General features: G+C 39.6%; 1 protein-coding gene across 2 annotated transcripts in view; it reads left to right on the top strand.

The window, feature by feature from the left end:
* The window catches only part of LOC309372797 (serine/threonine-protein phosphatase 4 regulatory subunit 1-like), a 35,068-nt gene extending 15,511 nt beyond the window's left edge, over positions 1–19,557 (top strand). For both annotated transcript variants that reach the window (XM_081916731.1, XM_081916732.1), the window contains 14 exons: positions 1,476–1,583; positions 2,319–2,384; positions 3,737–3,895; positions 5,202–5,356; positions 6,131–6,567; positions 8,208–8,425; positions 10,479–10,568; positions 11,206–11,391; positions 12,366–12,527; positions 14,113–14,213; positions 15,293–15,413; positions 16,060–16,194; positions 17,917–18,058; positions 18,820–19,557. In XM_081916731.1, coding sequence (XP_081772857.1) covers positions 1,476–1,583; positions 2,319–2,384; positions 3,737–3,895; positions 5,202–5,356; positions 6,131–6,567; positions 8,208–8,425; positions 10,479–10,568; positions 11,206–11,391; positions 12,366–12,527; positions 14,113–14,213; positions 15,293–15,413; positions 16,060–16,194; positions 17,917–18,058; positions 18,820–18,974 — 2,235 coding nt within the window. In that variant the 3' untranslated portion in view covers positions 18,975–19,557. The remainder of the gene's footprint in view (positions 1–1,475; positions 1,584–2,318; positions 2,385–3,736; positions 3,896–5,201; positions 5,357–6,130; positions 6,568–8,207; positions 8,426–10,478; positions 10,569–11,205; positions 11,392–12,365; positions 12,528–14,112; positions 14,214–15,292; positions 15,414–16,059; positions 16,195–17,916; positions 18,059–18,819) is intronic.
* The last annotated feature ends 233 nt before the right edge of the window (positions 19,558–19,790 follow it).

The following is a 19,790-nucleotide window of genomic DNA, read 5'->3' on the forward strand; positions in this document are numbered from 1 at the left end:
GTTATCCATCAAAATTGTTATATTCCAGTTCAGTTAAACCCACAATGGACCAATAATATAACTGTTTGGAGGAAAAGGTCAAAATACGGAAAAAGTGTTATTTTATTTTCCAGCTGCTAAAAGAATTAAACTGAAAGAAAATATAATCCTTCCAAGTAGTCACATATAGTTCTATTAATGGGTTATAAATTCCAGCATTAAAATATTTGGCAATTTTCCCTAAAAGTACTATCTTAAAGCTATGTTTCTTCTTGATGTGGTGTCCAAAAATCTTTAGCACCATTGCTTCTTTTAAATTTATACTTGACTATAAATAGTTGCTTAAATTTTCTAATTCCTAAGTGTATTGAGTTCTTCAGATCATTTGCAAGAAATCCGTTGTGTATCCACAAAATGTGAACATTCGTAATTTCATTTTACCATGGCTGTCTGACACTTCACCCATAAAATGACTTTACCAGCTAGACTACAGTTTCTTGTTTGGGAGTTGCTTAGGCCAGTTTCCAATGTAACATCTGAATGCCATATGTCTTTTTCAAGGACTGACAATTCCATTAAAGTCAGAATAGGATAATGTTCTCCAAGTTCTTTCTTTGCATTTAGTCACAATGACTGAACCATTTGAGAAGGAGGAAGCTGTGATTTTTAATAACCATATACTTTTTAATATATTCTATAAACATATTGAGACTTTAAAAGAAAAGAAGCAAAGTTTAGGAGTCTTGTATTTACAATATTTGAATGAACTTTTGTGGTATTGGCAATTTAATAATTTTACAGGAGTCTTGGGATAGGTAGTACAAACATTCATGCAGTGTAACATTTTTTAAATGTTTGTTTTTAGAAAATGTTTTAATTCTTAATGTTTGAGAAAAAAACTGATTCTGCTTTTGGAAAAGGTGTTATAGTCAAAGATGCACAGAAATTATTCGGTTTGCTCTGAGGGATGGGAGCCTTTTATGGGTGGAAAAAATGGGAACTGAATGTTCACTGTCTGCTAAATTTATACCCTGGTTTTAAACAAAAATTGGTTCCTAAGCAGGGCCTTTCCATTGGCTGAACTCAGAAACTAGCAACGTTTGGCTCCTTTTCTCCTTTGAACTCTTTCTAATCCAACTGGTTGTTACAAGAAATCTTTAACAAAGAACTAGCACCTGAGTTTGCTTCCTCTCTCTCCCCACTTCCTGTCCCCTTTACTTCTGTGTCATGATTTTAGATTGTAAGCTTGAGGACAGGGACTATCTTACCACTCATATTTGTAAGCTGTTCTAGGTGCTTTTTCTTTTTTCTGCAAAGTGAGGAAAAATTGCTTTAACCAAATAAATAAGTAAATACCTGATGAATTTGATTTCTAAGCCATAAGAAGTTCATATACAGAAGTCACATTGTCTAACATAATTTTTAACAGAACTGCTAAGTTTCAAGAGGAGAACTTTAAATGGAGAGAAAGAATTGAGATATTTTTCCCCTATTAGATAATCTGCAAAATGGCTTCTATGGTGAATAAATCAACCGTTGAGCAGTTGCTGCTTCCCCGATTCTGTGAGCTCTGTGGTGATGGGAAACTCTTTCAAGTCCGGAAGGTTAGTGCTTATTATTTAAGACTTATTTGCGCATCTACATTAGAATTTATCTGTTCAAATTTGGAGGTTAAATTATCTTCATCTGTAAGTACCAGTAAAACTCAATGTGTTTCTCTCGTCTCTCTGTGTGTATGCCATTAAAAAGCAACATTTTCTTTTTCATATATTGGCCAAAACATAGTTTCCACTTTAGTGAAATGTACAGGTAACTTGCAACTTACACTTATTTAAAATAAGTTCTTGCTTCTTTACACCTGTTGCTGAAAAATAATAATTGTGAGATTGCTGTTCTGGCTTTACATGGTTTTGCTTATACACACAATGACAAGGAATGTAACCCACATAAGTTGCGAGTTACTTGTACATAAATTTAATAATGTACTTGTGCTTTCTTGAATAAGGGCCACAGAATTGATGATCCTATATTTCCTTTCAGTCATTTCCTGCTTATCACACAATCTCTATGAAATCTGTTGAGCAGCTGTTAGTATGCATTAAAATATTTGAGTAGCATACCCCGTAGACTTTTATGCAGTTAATATGATTAATAATGCCTGCAAGTAGGAAACGTACCATAAAAGTATATTTTCTGGGTTGGGAGCGTAGGTAGCAAGGTTCTTTCTAAAACAAATTCTTACTCTGTGAAGAACTGTAATTTGATCAGTTTAAAGAAAGACATACGGATTCAGAATTGATACATAAAAGCAAACAAAGTTTTTGTTTCTCTTGTTTTAGGTTTGTGCAGCAAACTTTGGAGACATTTGCAATGCTGTGGGGCAAGACGCCACAGAAAAGAACTTGGTATGTTAAAGTTTGGGGTCTTGAAGCTATGTCATTTCATTAAGTTTATAGAGCAGCCCATCAATAATATCTGCTGAGAGTCTTACATATTAAAGTATCTAAATACTAAAAATACAACAGATAATCAATAAAATCCACAATAAAAAACAGGGGGGAAACTCCTAACTGCACAGACAATATAATAAAACAATGTGCAGTCTGGGTGAAGAAAAGCTTTTTCATCTAGTACTAAAAACACCACAGAGAAGGTATCATGCTATCCTCTCTGTGGAGACTATTCTGTAGCCCACATGCCACTCGTAAAAAGCCTGTCTTTCTAATAATCAGCTACATCTATTCACTTGGTAAGGGCACCTGGACAGGACCTCTAAAGTATATATTTAGGGTCAGGTAGGCAAATGTGGGAAGAGGTGATTTTCAGGGAACCTAGTCCTAAACCATTTAGGGCTTTTAATACATTTAACACAGAACTGGTTTAAGCCAAATCTCTAACGAAAAGAGAGAGAATCCAGAAGTGCATGCTTTCTTTTGATGAAGTGTGTCTGATGCACTGTCTCTGGACACCCTTGAAATCAAACCTTGGAGCAACTCCATCAAATGCACCAAGGCACACACATAATGCGGCTTATGAATGAATATATGATACTGGGTGGGTGTTGGGTGGCTGAAGAATACATCAATGTTACTTAAAAACAGCAACCCATGGCATGCCCATAGCAGCACTGTAACAAGAAGGTTGTTTTGATCCCATGCTAGCAGCTCTCTTTCTTTTTTTCTCTCCTCCCCCCTGAGACTTGTAAAACTAAAGTCTCAGAAATTCATCCATGTGTCAGATTTCTCCCTCAAGCTAAAACTGTCGTGCTTGATCTTTAGCTAGCCATGGTGGTTGCTATTGATAACTTCAATTTGCAAGGATAATCCTTCAGCATTAGCATTCCTTCTTTAAGCCTTGCTGAAAGGACATTAATATTTGTAAAGGTATCTGACCCTGCTGTCAGCTTCTCTTAACGGATTGAAATAAATCAGATTGACGGTCTCAGGCAGCTTAGCTTTCTTCTGTGACATAAGTATCTGTTTATGTGCAACTGCACGTAGTATTTGTAGCCAGAATTACCAAATTACCAAAATAAACCTGAATCTTTTAATTTATTTGTTAACTTGATGATGCCATTTGCTGCTATTTGCTAGAAACTGCTAGCCAAATGATGTTTTCAAAAGAGAACCCTTACTCGAAACCTCAAATAATTATTTGGAAGTAACTGTGTTCACAGTAGATGTGTTGAGGGCTGCAGTGCAATCAGTAAAATTGCTGTTTTAGAACTGTTTGATCTGATATGTCTTTATTTTGGTAGATTCCGAAGTTTTTTGAGCTCTGCTCTGATAGCGTTTGGGGTATGCGAAAAGCTTGTGCTGAATGCTTTATGGCTGTCTCCTACACCATTTCACCTGAAGTTCGGAGAAGCAAGCTGTCTCCCCTCTTTATTAGTCTCATCAGTGACCCTTGCAGATGGGTAAGTAATGAGTGAATTAGTCCATCTTAAATTGCAGTTGTACTTTTCTGTCTTTTGATAAATGACCATGACTAGCTCAAGTGACAATTATCGAATGTTTTATTTGACTTGCTCCTCTCAGCTAATTAATTGCAAGTCATTAAAGCTCTGTTTCTGTTAGCTGATGCATGATGGAAGCTTTTTAAGCAAGCAAATAGTAGTTCAGCTGTCAAAAGCAGACTTTAATAAACTCTTCATGATTGCATATTGATCAGCTTTCTCCTTTTGCTTCCATACAGAGATGACTTGTGACAGCCCTTTTAATTTAGAGTTTGTTCTGTTGTAAATGTTCATGGTCCCAATGGGCCATCTTTTTTGAAACACATCTCTTCAGTGAAGCCTTTGGCATTAAGTCCTTAGCTGCAAAACATAAAAGTAATTCTGTTATGCTAAGGGTTAAAGGAAATTATCTTTGTGTATTTTTTTGTTAAATCCATACTCGTAATAATATTGTATAGTTTGCTCAAAAGTTATTTTTATTCTTTAACCATTAGGTTTTTAAGCACTATTAGTTACCTCAAAGCATTATCTTACTTGTTAACAAGTAGTAATATGAATCATACTGATATTTTTCCTTTTTTTTTTTTGAACCAAAGTGTAGTAGTGTGTTTGATTTTTCTGCTGGTGTAAGCTCCTTAACTTGAGATGAATGAAATGTCATTCTTGAAGTGTTGGCTATGAATTCTAGCACCTTTTTGAGTGAGGAAACTTCAGTCTCAGTGATCTCTTTCTGGACTGGCTCATTGACATGTACATACATACCATGTGTGGTTTCTGTTGCTGAATGTTCACAGCCCAGGCATCTGGGGCTGCATGTGCATTTTCTCCTGCTAGACTGGAGAGTTGTACATGAAGTGCCTAATAGCTGGTCAGTTGCTAGCTTTGAAAGCACAACAGACCACCTATTTGGGGGAGAATGTGGACTTAATCCAGGCACCAATCACCTGTTATGTTTCAGAAATGGATTCCCCTCCCTCCAGTAAGTAACCCATATAATACAAAACAGTGTGCAGCTGCATTCTCATGATATCTGTTGATGCCTTATATCTAGCTGTTTGATGTTTGACATTGGTCCAAATCCCTGAAACGGTTAAAACTTACCTCATTCTAGCAGTGAAAATACTGTATACCATTATCCTTGCCCTAATGCCTTCCATTTAGTTGATTGGGATACTTTGGAATCATATTGGAACAGCAAAGTGTACACTTGTCTCCAGAAGTATAGTTATCAAGCCAATTGTGTCTTCTTACTTTTCCAATACCGTAGGTTCGTCAAGCTGCTTTCCAGTCCCTCGGGCCATTTATTTCTACTTTTGCAAACCCTTCCAGTGCTGGTCTTTATATTCGGGAGGATGGGACACTTAGTATCCGGCCTTCCAGTCCATGCCCAACAGGCAACAATGCAAATGACGTGCTATCCAGGTACAGTGATTTGGCTTAGTTTAGTTTATCACCTAGTTCACATGTCACATTAAATTATGGTCTTTCCCCATCCCACTGCCACTAGGAAACAAGCCAAGATCTGACTTGCTGTGATGCCTGAACCCAGGTTCATGGTCCCCCTCCCACCCCCAATAAACCATGTGCAGTAAGTCAAAAACAAATCTTGGTTACTCTTTGTGACTCCCTTGGAGTGAAGCAAACCATGAGCCTGGGTTCAGATGTTGTAACAAGCCAGTAAGTTGTGAGTTCACATTAAATTATAGTTTGCAGATTATATTAAACCATACTTAAAAACAAACTAGGCCAACGGTGATTTGAACCTTGAACTCTATTCTTTGGTCCAAGACAATAACTGGTATACATATACACACCCATACCCTAAGTAGTAGGGTGTCTTTTACTTGTTTTTCAAATCAATTAGTCTGCAGTTTCAGTGCAATTCATATTTTTAAGTTCTTAAAATAAAGTGAGAGAGGGCTTCTATTAGCTATGTAGATAACATAAACTTCAAAATACACAGAAAAGTGTCCTTGTGATAAAAGCTGGTAGTTTCAGATGTCATATTTGCACCTCAGTATCAGCTAACGACATCTTAGGAGGTCTGAAGCTAACTTCAGCTGATTTACTGAAGCATCTTTGAAAGGAATATTTAGAGAAAAGTTGCAATTATTGCAGTTAAAGTATTACCTAAGATACCATGTTTAAGTGAAATTTGTTTTTTCATTTTTTAAAAAATGCTGCTTCTGTTTTCAGTTCAGAGGAGCAAGTGGGGGGAAAATTGGAATCACTGACAGACGGGCCTTCTGCTAGCTGTGAGAATTCAAATTCAGATGCAACGGAGGAAAGTTCAGCCATACAAGTAAACATTGGAGTAGATCAGACTGTATTGACTCAGAGTGATAATGCTGATCCTTATGTGACCAAGGATATTAAGGAATGTCAAATCAACAGTTATCAGGAAGTGAACTCAAGGGTCCAATCAGCAGAGGATGTGTTCAATACCTTCTTATACTGGCGTCCTCCTCTTCCTGACATAAGTCAGGATCTAGAACTGCTTCAGTGCAAAACTGAAATACATGAAGAGAGCTGCCCAGTGTCGGAAGTTCTTTGTAATAATTGTGTTGCCAGCAGTGAGATAAAAAAAGTTCTGCAGAGTTTGCAGGAACACATGGATGACCCAGATGTTCAAGGTAAGATCTTATGCTCTTGTGTTCTAAGACCCTTCTTCAAAAGATTTTGCTCTGGGAAACATGTTGCTCACAATTGTTTTATTATAATGAAGAACTATTCTGTCTTAGGATTGCATGCAGTTCCCTTTAACCACAATACATTCCAGCTACATCTCTCTATAGTTAACAAATGGGAAGTGCCGTCTGGCTCCAGCAGCATTTGATGAAAACTTCTTGCTGTTCTAAAAAGCATTTTACTGCTTGAGTTGTCGTAGGAAGGAGGGCAGTTGTGTTGGCACTTGGGTGCTGCCACAGTACAGCCTTCACTGAGGCCCTCAGCTTCTTCCTTTCTGTTTAGAATTGCATCTAAAAGTGGACTGCAGCCCTGGAAGAAAAAAGAGCCGTTAGGGTTTTGGAGGTTGATCTCATAATTCCTAATATCAGCTCTGAATTCAGCTGGCTTCTAGTGTAGTTTGTCTACAGAAGCTAGATCAGGTGTCTGGTTGTTTGAACTTTAAATAAAAGCAGGATTTAAACACAGTCCTGTTTAAACAGAAGTCTTCAGTAGGGTTTACTCCTCAGTAAGCATCCATAGGATTGCTGCCTTAGTCACCTTTCTCCTAGCTAATCACCAAGGCAAAACTAAGCCTGTCTTGTGTAGTAGTAGCTGTTGGTAAAACCAAGATGTATGGTACAGTGGTGCCTCGCAAGACGAAATTAATTCGTTCTGTGAGGCTCTTCGTATAGCGGTTTTTTTGTCTTGCGAAGCAAGCCCATTGACAGCTTAGCGGATTAGCGCTATTAGCGGTTTAGCGGCTTTTAGCGATCAGCTGTTAAGCGACTTATCAGCAGATCAGCTGATAAGTGGCTTAGCGGCTTAGGAAAAGGGGGAAAAGAGAAAAAACCCCGAAGGAACTCGCAAGACTTTTTCGTCTTGCGAAGCAAGCCCATAGGGAAATTCGTTTTGCGAAGTGCCTCCAAAACGGAAAACCCTTTCGTCTAGCGGGATTTCCGTCTTGCGAGGCGTTCGTCTTGCGGGGCACTACTGTATATATGATAACACAATAGTATCTAATAAATGAGGCATAAGAAATGAGAGCAGAGGGCAAAGCAGCCCAAAGTAGAAATGTGTTTATTAGGACCAGTAAAGAGGTTTTAGTTATTGTACTAAAAATAGAAATAGTGGGGTTAGCTTGGGATCAAAAAAAATCCTGGGCCAGGTCTTCTCTACATCTGTGAACTTTAAATTTCTGTATTGTCATCTTTGTGGTGTTTTATGTATCTCACAGCAGAATCCCATATGCTTACTTAGAAGTAATTTTTTTGAATTCATGTAAATGTTTACAGGATCACAGCTGAAAACCTCCTATACTTAATCTGTAAATAAGTTATAATCTTTCAAAAATGCATCTGAATCTAGAGTTTCCGTATAGGCACAGAGGCATTGATAGGCAAATTTGTGAAGAATAGGTCTTATCCCTTTCAAGAACTACTGTGTAATAAGTTAATATTAAAAGTTTTGCAGTTCTCAGTCTTTCATTGTTCAATTTTCAAAGCTTTGTTCTGCTCTTTTTGAGAGGGGTTTTCTGACATAGGCTTTTAGGACCTGTAAAAGGAGATGCATGAAAACAAACTTAATGGGACTTGTTCCATTTGATCAGCTCAGGTTCAAGTACTGTCTGCTGCCCTTAGAGCTGCTCACCTTGATTCTGTCGGTTGCTATGAGATCAAGCAGAATGAAGAAGTTAATGGGAACTACCCAGAAGATACACCAGGTTTGGTCCTTGATCCCAGTTCAGTGACTGAGAGCACCTTATCATCATTGCCAAGCCAGGATGAGGCAATTAACCCACCCAGTCCACCTGTGATTAAAAATATGGTAAGTTTTCGTCATGGCAGGAAAAATAAGTATGTTTTTTTTTGGGGGGTGTTAATGGCTTGTCAGTCATTTTGTATCACTAAAGACTTCTACTTACTTATTCTGACTTGTAGCCTGCCACCCTGAAAATGCAGGGCACTGGGCCTAAACTTAAAATAGCAGCCAAATGTAACTAGCAGAGTGCACTAAATCATGCCTGTGTATTTTTCTAAACACAACTGAGTATGAGTACTGGCTTTATCCCAGCCCCTGAAATCCAGTCCAGATACCAAGGCCTTGCAATGCTTCAAATAAATGCTTAGACTGGCAGATCCCCAGGAGAAAGGAGTCTGAGAATTATAGATGGGCCACTGAGAATGGCACCTTCAGTAGGATGTAGGAAATGTTGAAAGTATTATCATCATGGTAGATGGGGTAGAAGAACGAATGAACCGTTGAATTTTCTACAATATGTACCAGAGCAAATTAAGAACCCGGCTCCATAAATAAGAATAGAACCACTGCAAAACTGCCTCCAACCCAGAGCTGGTCCAGGGAAATACCATGATCAGTGGTATCAAAAGATGCTGGGATATTGAGTCCCTTTGCTAATAAAGGCCATCATTCTGGCCATCAAGTAGCCAAGCTAGACCTGGATCCAGATTGAAATGGACCCAGAAGTTACTGGATTCCAACTCCCATAATCCACAGCCTTTGACCACGCTATCTGAGGATGATGGGAGTTGGGAGTCTAACAACATCTGGAGGACCACGTCCCCATCTGTGGTATTAGCAATCATTTTTCTCTAAGTGTGCCTAGAGCCGAGCCACCACTACCCTCTCAAATACTTTGCTTAGGGAGGGCATGTTTGCAACCAGGTTATAGTGGTTGTATATCTCTGTGTCAAAGGTGGGTTTTCAAAAGGAGAGTTGCATTGCCCCTTTTATAAGGTTTCAAGCAACACCCCTCATGTAGTTGTGCATTCATCGTACCCTGGACAGCTGGTCATGTCCCCTGGCTACCTCAAATTAGCCATGACTGACAAGGATTGAGAGGACACACAGTTAGTCAAATCACTGCAAGCACCTTGTCCACATCCTCAGGCCTCAGAAGCTGAAAATTATCCCCCCAAAAGTCTAGGTGGTGCATTGGACACTTCATCAGGACTGATCACAACAGTGGCATCTAACACTTTGCAGAGGTAAGTAATTTTATCCTCATGGTGCTTGCTGCTGCAGGCTTTTGAGAATTGTAACAACCCATTCACCACGTTAGAGCTTAATAAACTTCACACCACTCAGTGTCATGGCAGTGGGGACAGTAAAGTAGACCTTCATTGCCACCGAAAAGGTATGATTATGTGCTGTAACACATGTTCAGTCATCTTTTTTTTTTACCCATCAAATTTATATCCCACCCTTCCAGAGTGGCAAACATATTTGTATTAAAATTAAAAGTAGAATAAACACATTTAAAAACATCTAAAAGAATGAAACGCAATAAAACATGTAACCAGTTATGTGTTTGAATAGGCCAACGAAAACAGAAACGTTTTCATGTGGCCAGTTCTTTGCAGAGTTCCATGTCATTTGTGCTCTAGGCATGATCCAGCCTGCTCCATTGTCCACAACTACATGGGCTATTGATACGATTGAAAGAGATCACATCAATGGCCCATTGCATCTTGTCATTCAGTAGCAAGACAAGGGCCTTGGTGGAACTGCCAGCTCCATCAGAAAATACCCCAGAGCATTCATGAATCCATGGATTGCATAGGTCTCCAGTGAGGAACTGCTGCTGTGAGACCACTGGGCTAGACTCACTGGGCTAATAACAAACCAAGACAACCCCATGGGTGTCATGGCACCTTTGAAGTCTCCTATGAATATAGAACCTTTTCTCTGTGCTTACATCTTTGTATGGCTTAGCATAGTTTTGATTACATTTTATAGCACTGCAGCATGGATTCAATTTTTACATAGATGTTCACTGTTCGTGTTGTACTGAATTTTAATGCGGTGCCCCAGATACTGTTTTGTTCTTTCCATAAATGCATATTATGCACTTTTACAGGACTCAGAAGAGCAACACAGTGGGGACAGCAAAGCTTTAGAGGCAGAAAAGAATGATCCACTTCATGAAGAAGAGAAATCAAAATTACAGGTTGTTTCAACTATTTCTTAATGATGTGCTATAGGGAAGTTCATCTCCCATAAATTAAACATTTTAGACCAATGTCTAGAAGCCAGCCTTAGTATTTTGGTTCTGACAGAATCTGAAGTATAATCTTTTTTTGTGAACTGCAATGAATATAGGCTTAAAGGCTGATCAGACCTTCTTTTCTCAGCCTGGTTATGAGCGTGGACCGTTCTTGGACAGGTACCCATGTCCTGCTTTCTTCCTGCTCTGTCTCATTCACCACCTTCAGAAAGTAACATGTGACCAAGGCCCTAAATCAGGTTTATTATGGGTATAATTTGCATAGTTAAAATATACAAACAAATTTTCTATAGAATTTAATAATGCACACAAATTGCTATTTTCACCTGTAATTTGTAACTCATATCCGTCTGAACTTCATGTGTATGAACTATTTCCCATGATAGAGCTGACAAAGTTTGGCCTGCTGTGTATTCTGTAACTGCTGCTGTTTTGCACGTGCTTGTTTCCACTGTGCAGTTGCCATCTGGAGCGGGGAGACGGAACGCTATACGTGAACAGATGTCTTTCAGTGCTGACACATTCTTTCTCTGGTTTAATTTATTATTATCATCAATAATTTACTTTTTTTTATCTCCAGGATATCATACCTCAGCCTTTATTGGACCAGTACTTATCTATGACTGACCCTGCTCGAGCACAGACTGTTGATACAGAAATTGCAAAACACTGTGCGTACAGCCTTCCTGGTGTGGCCTTAACACTTGGTAGGCAGAACTGGCATTGTTTGAAAGACACCTACGAGACCCTGGCATCAGATGTACAGGTAAAGCACATGGCAGTCAAGTATCACTTAACGCCGCATGTTTTACAGGTGTATGTGTCAGATTTGTAAGGAGCATGAGATATTTAGTGCACATTCGTCTATGCTAGTTTGCCTAACGGACCCCCAAAAGTTCCCATCAGCTACAAGGACTGGGAGAAAGAGAAGCTTCATACAACTTAAACCTTTCAAATTCCATAAAGTGCTTGCTTTCCTCACTGGCCCATAATAAGATTACAGTTCATTTTAACTAATCCAGCTTCAGGCTGTCAGGATAGCAGGTTGAAGAGAGCATCTTTCCTAGCCAATATCGAGAGGTGCGCATATGCACAATGCAGCCAAGAACAAAGTTCATTTTTATGCTTAAAAGTAAAATGTCCCATTTGCTTTCCATGAACTCTGTGTAGCTTAAGATAAAATGAAACAATCTATATGACATACAGTGTCTGCATGAGTCAGGTTATTATGTTTTTAATTAAACTTGCTATATATGTCCCTCCCTCTCAAATTCTTTTCGAGTTAAGAAATGATATTCCTGGCAGATGCAATGCTAGTGGTATTTGGGGCCCTAATCGTTTCCACCTTGAGGTGGAAGGTTGGCGAATAATTCTACAGAGGTATAACTTTATGGAATGGAATGAGACTAAGGAAGTTTTTGCTTCTTGCAAAGCTTCCCAGAAAGCACAGCTTTTTACTGTCTTCATGCAAAAAGTTCTATTTCCAGAGGGAAGCAGTGGGCATTATAGCTAATTAATCCTGTTATCCTCCTGGACCCTGTTGCGTTCAAAGACCAAGAATGAAGTTAGAATCTGGCACAATCAATTAAGGAAACTGGAAGGACAAGACAGAGAAGGGACCTTTAGAAAAAGCTACTGTTCTGTGCTTGTTTGCCCTCGTGGTTTGATAGCTCTTTTAAATTTGCTTTATTTGCTCAGCAGAATTCAGTCTTGTTTTCCATTTTTGTTAACTGTTTACAGTGGAAGGTGCGTCGGACACTCGCTTTCTCTATTCACGAGCTGGCTGTTATTTTGGGAGATCAGTTAACAGCAGCGGATCTAGTGCCTATTTTCAACGGCTTCTTAAAAGATCTGGATGAAGTGCGAATTGGAATCCTTAAACATCTTTATGACTTCCTTAAGGTAGATGGAGCTAAGTCGTTCATGTTTGCTCTGTTTCAGCTATATTTTTCTTAGACGCATGCCCCTGGTCTAGAGAGGGACATGGAAAAGCCAAAAAAGAGAAAAAAACTGTTTCATTTCTGAAGATTAACTTCATGTTAACTCCTCACTCTCCAACTGCACCTTCAAAATCTGCTCCAGAGGATTGGGGGATCTTCCAGGGCTGATTTAGGGAGTGCATAAGGGCTGCAGGAGGAAGGAGAGGAAAGTAAAGTCCGGTTCCTTGAGCAGAAATCTGCTATCACAGCATTGGATAGCAACCCATTGTGTTGGTGTGCGGTCCATATCTGCATTGTTACATATTGCTTCATATGGTTGAAGAAGTGTCAAAAATGGATGTACCAAGTGAATAGAGAGCCCAGATGTTAAATTTCTGAAAGGGGAAAAAATATATAACTAATTCATAAACATTTTCACCACCACCACCACCAGAAAATAAATTTCCCAATCTGCACTTTCATAGTGGCCATTGTTAATCATACTTAGAGAAGTCCCACTGATAGCATTCTATGACTGAAGGCCCCCTAAGTCTGTGTACCAGCCCAAACCTCTGTAAAATCTAACTGCAAATGCTATATATGTCCAATGCAAAGGTGACCCTGGTGTGTAGATAGTGTGCATACATAGGCCTTGCTTTTAAGTATTGTGCTGCACTGATACTGGTGAATGGCTTAGGCAGCCACTGTACAGGGACTGTAATGTTTAAATTGGTCTTAAAATCATTAACACATTGCATAAAGAAGTTGAAGTTATGTGAAACAATAATTACTGGTCAGCATTATCAGGATCTGCTCCCTAATTGAAATATCTGCAAATGTTTTGACTACTTGAACCTTTGGAATTAATAATGAATGAAATGGGATACTTCCATTGTCAGAAACAAATTACTACTGAGATTTATTTCTTTGTTATATTATTGTCCTTCTGTTAGGGTAGTTACATACCTCAGGGCATTGGGCGTGGTTTTCTCTCTCTCCATTTTATCCTAAGAGCCCTGCTTAGTAGCTTAGGTTGAGGTCTGGTTCCGCCGTAATTGGAAGCCATGGTTTCCTACTGCAAGAGCAGCCCTTGTCGGCCTTGGGTTTGTGGGCTTCCTTCTCTTTCTTCTTCTTTCATGTTCCAGAGGAGGAGATTGGAAGCTTATGCTTCATATTTCAAGAAAGCCACAGTTCTTCATTACATCACAGCTTAGGGAACTGTGGCTTGTTTAGTAAGAACAAACTGGGATCAAATTGTGGAAGCTCACGTGTCTGATGCTCACTGTTGTTTATTCATGAAGTTACGTCTGAGCTGACAAACCCAAGGTCAACAGGTTAGCTTCATGGCAGAGCAGAGTCTAAAGTCCAGTCCTGATCCAGCACTAAACTCTACAGCAGACTAGCATTTAACCTGAATGAGGAAAAGTTGTTCTTAGGAAAGAAATGTTTAACGCTTCAGAATTGTGCTAGATTAATATTGAATATGGTCTACTACTCTTCATGCTCAGTTGCTAATAGGTTCAGTTGTGAAGTGTTAATTCATTTTGGATTTTGTTTTGCGGGGGTAGTTGCTTCATGCTGACAAAAGACGTGAGTACCTTTACCAGCTACAAGAATTTGTGGTTACGGATAACAGCAGGAATTGGCGGTTTCGTTATGAGCTTGCAGAGTAAGTGAAACTAGTTTTGGTTTTGTATGTATTTGCTATTTAGTGGTTTCCATTTGGCTTTGAATTATAGCAAGGGCCACTTAAAAGCAGGACTATAAATCTATGCAGCCGATCATTCTGTGTAATAACACTGACATCTAGTGTAGAACCTTGTAATTTCAGTACAAGGTTCTCAGTTCTAAGCGACAAGTATATCCGTTGACATTTCTTATTATGGTTGTAATATTGGCTGTGTGGATTCCAAAATATAAAGTGTCTAATAAGACAGTGGTAGTAGTTTGTACTTTGCTTTCATAATTCGCTGATGTTCTAAACATTGCAGCACATTTGCTGATAGGTGTGAGACCCTGCCAGCATATAACACCTCTTCTCAGAGATCTGCACTGGTTTCCAATTTATTACTGGGCCAAGTTCAAGTCGTTATTGTTGCTGTATATAGCCCTTAAGAGCTTATTTACAGGATCCCCTTACCCCATATGTGCTCACTTGACAGCTTTGATTTGTGGAACTGGCACCATTACAGATGCCACACAGCACTCGTTGTGCACTTGTATGAAATTGTTCTTTTGGTGTGGCCCAACCGACACTTTCACAACAGGCAGGTACCTTCACTGTATGCTTTTTGATGCCTGCTTGAAGCATTTTTGTTTAGGCAAGCATATCCAGACATGTTGATGTTGACGTGTTTTAATCTCTCTAGTTTACAGCTGGTTTTAATTGTTTTTAAAATAACTTGGTGTTTTTTATTGCTTTTATTTTGGGGTTTTTTGTGTGTAAACTTCTCAGATGTTTTGTAAACTACTTAGATTTTTTTGCTAAATAAATTACCAGGCATTGTTAGTCACCCGAAACCCCCTCTTGAGCAAGACGATAGAATGGCCATCCTAGTGGCGCAGCAATAAAACTGCTAGCACATTTGCAAAGCTAAGCAGGGTCTGGTATGATTTTGGATGGCATTGAGATTCCTGCATTGCAGGGGTTGGAGCAGCTGACCCCCAGGGTCCCTTTCAACTCTACAATTCTATGATTCTTTGACCAATAAGACAGCATTGTAAATTATTATTTCTCTTTTATTTTAGGCAACTCATTTTGATACTGGAGCTCTATAACCCCAATGACGTATATGACTACTTGCGGCATATTGCACTAACACTCTGTTCAGATAAAGTTTCTGAAGTCAGGTGGATCTCCTTCAAGCTGGTAGGCTTTTTGCACTTTCCCTGTGTCTACATTTGCTATAGAGACGCGGGTGGCGCTGTGGGTAAAAGCCTCAGTGCCTAGGAATTGCCGATCGAAAGGTCGGCGGTTCGAATCCCCGCGGCGGGGTGCGCTCCCGTCGCTCGGTCCCAGCGCCTGTCAACCTAGCAGTTCGAAAGCACCCCCGGGTGCAAGTAGATAAATAGGGACCGCTTACTAACGGGAAGGTAAATGGCATTCCGTGTGCTGTGCTGGCTCGCCAGATGCAACTTGTCACGCTGGTCACGTGACCCGGAAGTGTCTCCGGACAGCGCTGGCTCCCGGCCTCTAGAGTGAGATGAGTGCACAACCCTAGAGTCTGGCAAGACTGGCCCGTACGGGCAGGGGTACCTTTACCTTTACCTTTACATTTGCTATACATGTTATATTTTGTTTTACAAGACTGCTTTAACATATATATTTTTTCTTGCTGCCCTAATTTTCACTATAATCTTCCTGTGATTTGTCCTGTGTATTTAAAGACTAAAACAATTACTATTAAGGGACAAATATGGAAAACGTTTAGGCATTTGTTGCACCAGCATTGCCACCTTTAGTTGTTACTATTCATGACCTGATTCTTTCCTTTGTTTTTTTTTTTCCCCGCCAGGTTGTGGCAATATTACAGAAATTTTATGCAAACAGTGCAAACTCTCTGGGTTTAAATTTCATTAATGAGTTGATTGTGAGGTTCCGCCATTGTTCCAAGTGGGTTGGAAGACAAGCATTTGCCTTCATCTGCCAGGTGAGATTTTCTTTCTTTCTTTCATGACTAGGGTGTGAATAAAGAACAGAATTGCCTTCACACAGTTATACTGCTGAAGCTAAGCAGGGCATGGAAGCTAACTGGATGGAAGACTACCTGGGAAACTGTGTGCATGCTACTCTTGAGTTGTGTGAAGTAAGAAAGGGATAGGAGTTATGACATGAACATCTACAGGAGGAACATGTATAATCTTGAATTGATGTAATGGAATCTTCTGCCTTTTAAATTTGTGCCTGTTTGGATAGATACTAAGGCACTTTGGGGTTCTTAATGATAAAGGATTTAGTTTGAATGGTTCCTATTCAGAGGGGCACCACTCATGACTGAGAGAACCCAATTAAAACCAGCAAAAGACTTCTCAAATCCATTGGCAGCAAGTCCTATCAAGACTCTCAGTGGAGGTTCTGCCATCCCACTTAACTACTACACAATACCCCCCCTTTCTCCACTTTTCTCACCTGCTTTGATACCATTTACTTAGGTGCTCTGATGTATCAGGGCCTATATTGCTGCTTAAAACTGTACCACGAGGGAAACTGAGGTGCCCCCTTGGAGAGGGATGTTGAGAATACTTCTTATTAATAAACACTTTGCATTCAAGTACCCTCTTTAGGGTGTTCCAAGAGCCTTGAAAACATTATCCTCTTGTAATCATAAGATCGGACCAAACACCCATGCAGTCTAGCACATTATTTTCACAGTGGCCAACCAGATCCCTAAGGGAAGACCAAAAACACACTTTGTCCCCTAGCAATTGGTGTTCGGAGACCTGTCACCTCCACTACAGGAAGTAGGACACAGCCATGCTGGCAAGTATCCATTGCTAGCTTCATCTTCTGTGAATTTGTCTGGTCACATTTTAAAGCCATCTAATTTGGTAGCCATTGCTACATCTCGGAGTAACAAATTCCATCATATAACTATGCACTGTGTGAAGAAGCACTTCTTTAGTCTGTCCTGAATCTTTCAACACAGAGTTTCAGTTGGATAACTTTGGGTTCTAGGACTTATATGAGAAGGAGAAGAACTTTTCTGTGCTGTTACTTTGCCCCATGCGGTACTTTGTACACCTCTAGTGAGCTCCCCTTTTCTTAACTAAAAAGCTGCAAATATTGCAATCGTTGCTTGTGATGGAGTTGCTCCATCCGCTTGAATCATCTTGGGTACCATTTTCAGAACCTTTTCCAGCCCTACATTGGCTTTTGTTTTGTTTTTTTGAGGTGTGCTGATTAGAACTGTTTGCAGTATTGGCAGTTTTATTTTCAGTCCCTTTCCTAGTGATCGCTTTTTCACAAATGCAGCACACTGAATTGTCATTTTTTTCCAAGCTCTCCACCATGATGCCAAGGTCTTCTTCCTAGCCAGTCACTGCCAGTTTAGACTTCATTGATGCTTATGTGAAATTAGGCATTTTTGCCCCGGTGTAAGCTTTATGTTTGCTTACACTGAATTACACTTTCCACTTTACTACTCATTCGTCCAGTTTGGAGAGATCCTTTTGGACCTCCTCGAAAACTCTTTTTGTTCTTAATCCTGTAAGACATTATTATTATCTCCTTTTTGCAGATGGAAGCTGAAAGAATTTGTGGCTTTCCTAAGCTACTTACTTAGTGCACAGCAGATGCCACCCCTTGATTATTGCTTTTATTGAAAATGATGCTTGGTGTTTTAGCATTTATGTGTGATGGGTTTCTCTTGCAGGCAGTCGTTGAAGAGGAGTGCATGCCTGCTGACCATTTTGTTGAACACTTGTTACCCAGCCTTCTAAGTCTGGCTTCCGATCCCGTGCCAAATGTAAGGGTTCTGCTTGCTAAAGCTCTGAGGCAAACATTGTTGGAGAAAGGTATGCTAATTCCTTCTACACATAAACTGTTTTATAGCAGTGTGATCTCCATAGTTAAGTAATAGTGCTGTTTTTTGCTACTTGTTTCGGATTACAATTGTATTGTAATCTGAAAAACTTGAGCATTTCAATTGTTCATTCCTTTTCAACAAAGGCCTTTATAGAGATGGTTACTCACCAAACACATACATCCTACTGTGGTTCACAGCTTTGACCCCTGAATTAATCAGTTGGACTTGTGTCTTCCTGGTTCTGGTGTTCCAGAAAACCCACTGCAAATTGAGATATCATCATAAGGAGAACCCTGCTAAGTCAGACTGAATATCCTCCTAGTCTAGTCCAGTTTCCCGAGTGGATCCCATTTGGCCTTTTCCTTAATGGCCTTTCAGCAAGCTGTAATTTCTTCATTTGTTTCTCCAGACTTTTGTCACTGTTGTGTTTCCTTCCCTTGCTGTACATGGTTTTAGGCTGCAATCTTGTACCCATTCACCTGGAAGCAAGTCCCATTGAAATTGAGGGGACTTGCTTCTGAGTATGGTTGGCACTGTTAGTAATTTTAAATTTTTGTATCTACTTTTTATTGACTCTTGTTTTTTTATAATTTGTGTGTTTTTGTTTGTTTTAAGTTACTGTAAAATCCCTTGTGGGCTCATCTGGACAAGAGAGTGTGTTAAAAGATTTCGGAAAAAGAATAAATGAACAGCTAAGTGCTAAACAATGTGGCTCAGACTAAAATGTTCTCTTTCACTCCCCTATTCTAGTATATTTTAGAAGTGTTGGCAACCCTCACCTTGAAGCCGTTGAAGAGACTGTCCTAGTTCTGCAGGCGGACAGGGACCAGGATGTTTCCTTTTTTGCCACCATCAAACCAAAACACAATAATATGCACATTACTTCACTTGAGAAGCAAAATTAACTTCATTTGTCCGTGTGGACCACAAAATGATGACTCAGCTAACAGGTTGCTGCTTTGGCAACGAACCTGGAGGAAGGACTGCATCAAGCAACCAATGTAACCGAAGGGAAAAGGGCTTGTTCTTAATACCGTCATTTAAATGAGGAACACATTGACCTTTTATCTACAGAATGGCAATACTGATATGGAATGCCCACAAATCATTCAGCTTTTGGTTTTTTGCCTTTCAAGGATGTGGGCAGGGACACTCCTCTCTACAGAAAGTATTTATGTATTGCTTGTGTGAAGTTGTACACGTTCATTGCTTCATCGTCACCCCAGATAACAGGAATATGCCTTTTGAACATGGTGACTCAAAGACAAGGGAAGGCTAATCACTTGGCTTCCAGTTCAGAGTGGTGCACAGAGCTATATAGTCAGTGAACATAGAAAATGTGGAGTTTCACCCGTTTTGTTGTAATGGACACTCACTGTTGCATTGCTAATGGCATCACATTTTATTATATAAATTCATCCAGAATGTTGGCAAAGAGTTCGGAAAACTTGAATCCATATCTGTAAGCCATTTTTTTTAAAAAACAAACAGCACAGTTGTTTTATTAGAGCAAAAGTAAATTTTCATTCCCCCTGGGTGGAGGTGACATTTTTAAAAAACAACAGAGGGCTTCACTTTTGTGAATTGTAGCATTTTTTGGTTCTTCTGTGTTTGTGAGTATGTCACTATGTGTGTGTGTGTGTGTGTGTGAGAGAGAGAGAGAGAGAGAGAGAGAGAGAGAGAGAGAGAGAGAGAGATTCTTTTCATAGTGGTAGCTTTTC

Source organism: Podarcis melisellensis (assembly GCF_964234715.1).
Source record: "Podarcis melisellensis genome assembly, chromosome: 6".
NCBI lineage: Eukaryota > Metazoa > Chordata > Lepidosauria > Squamata > Lacertidae > Podarcis > Podarcis melisellensis.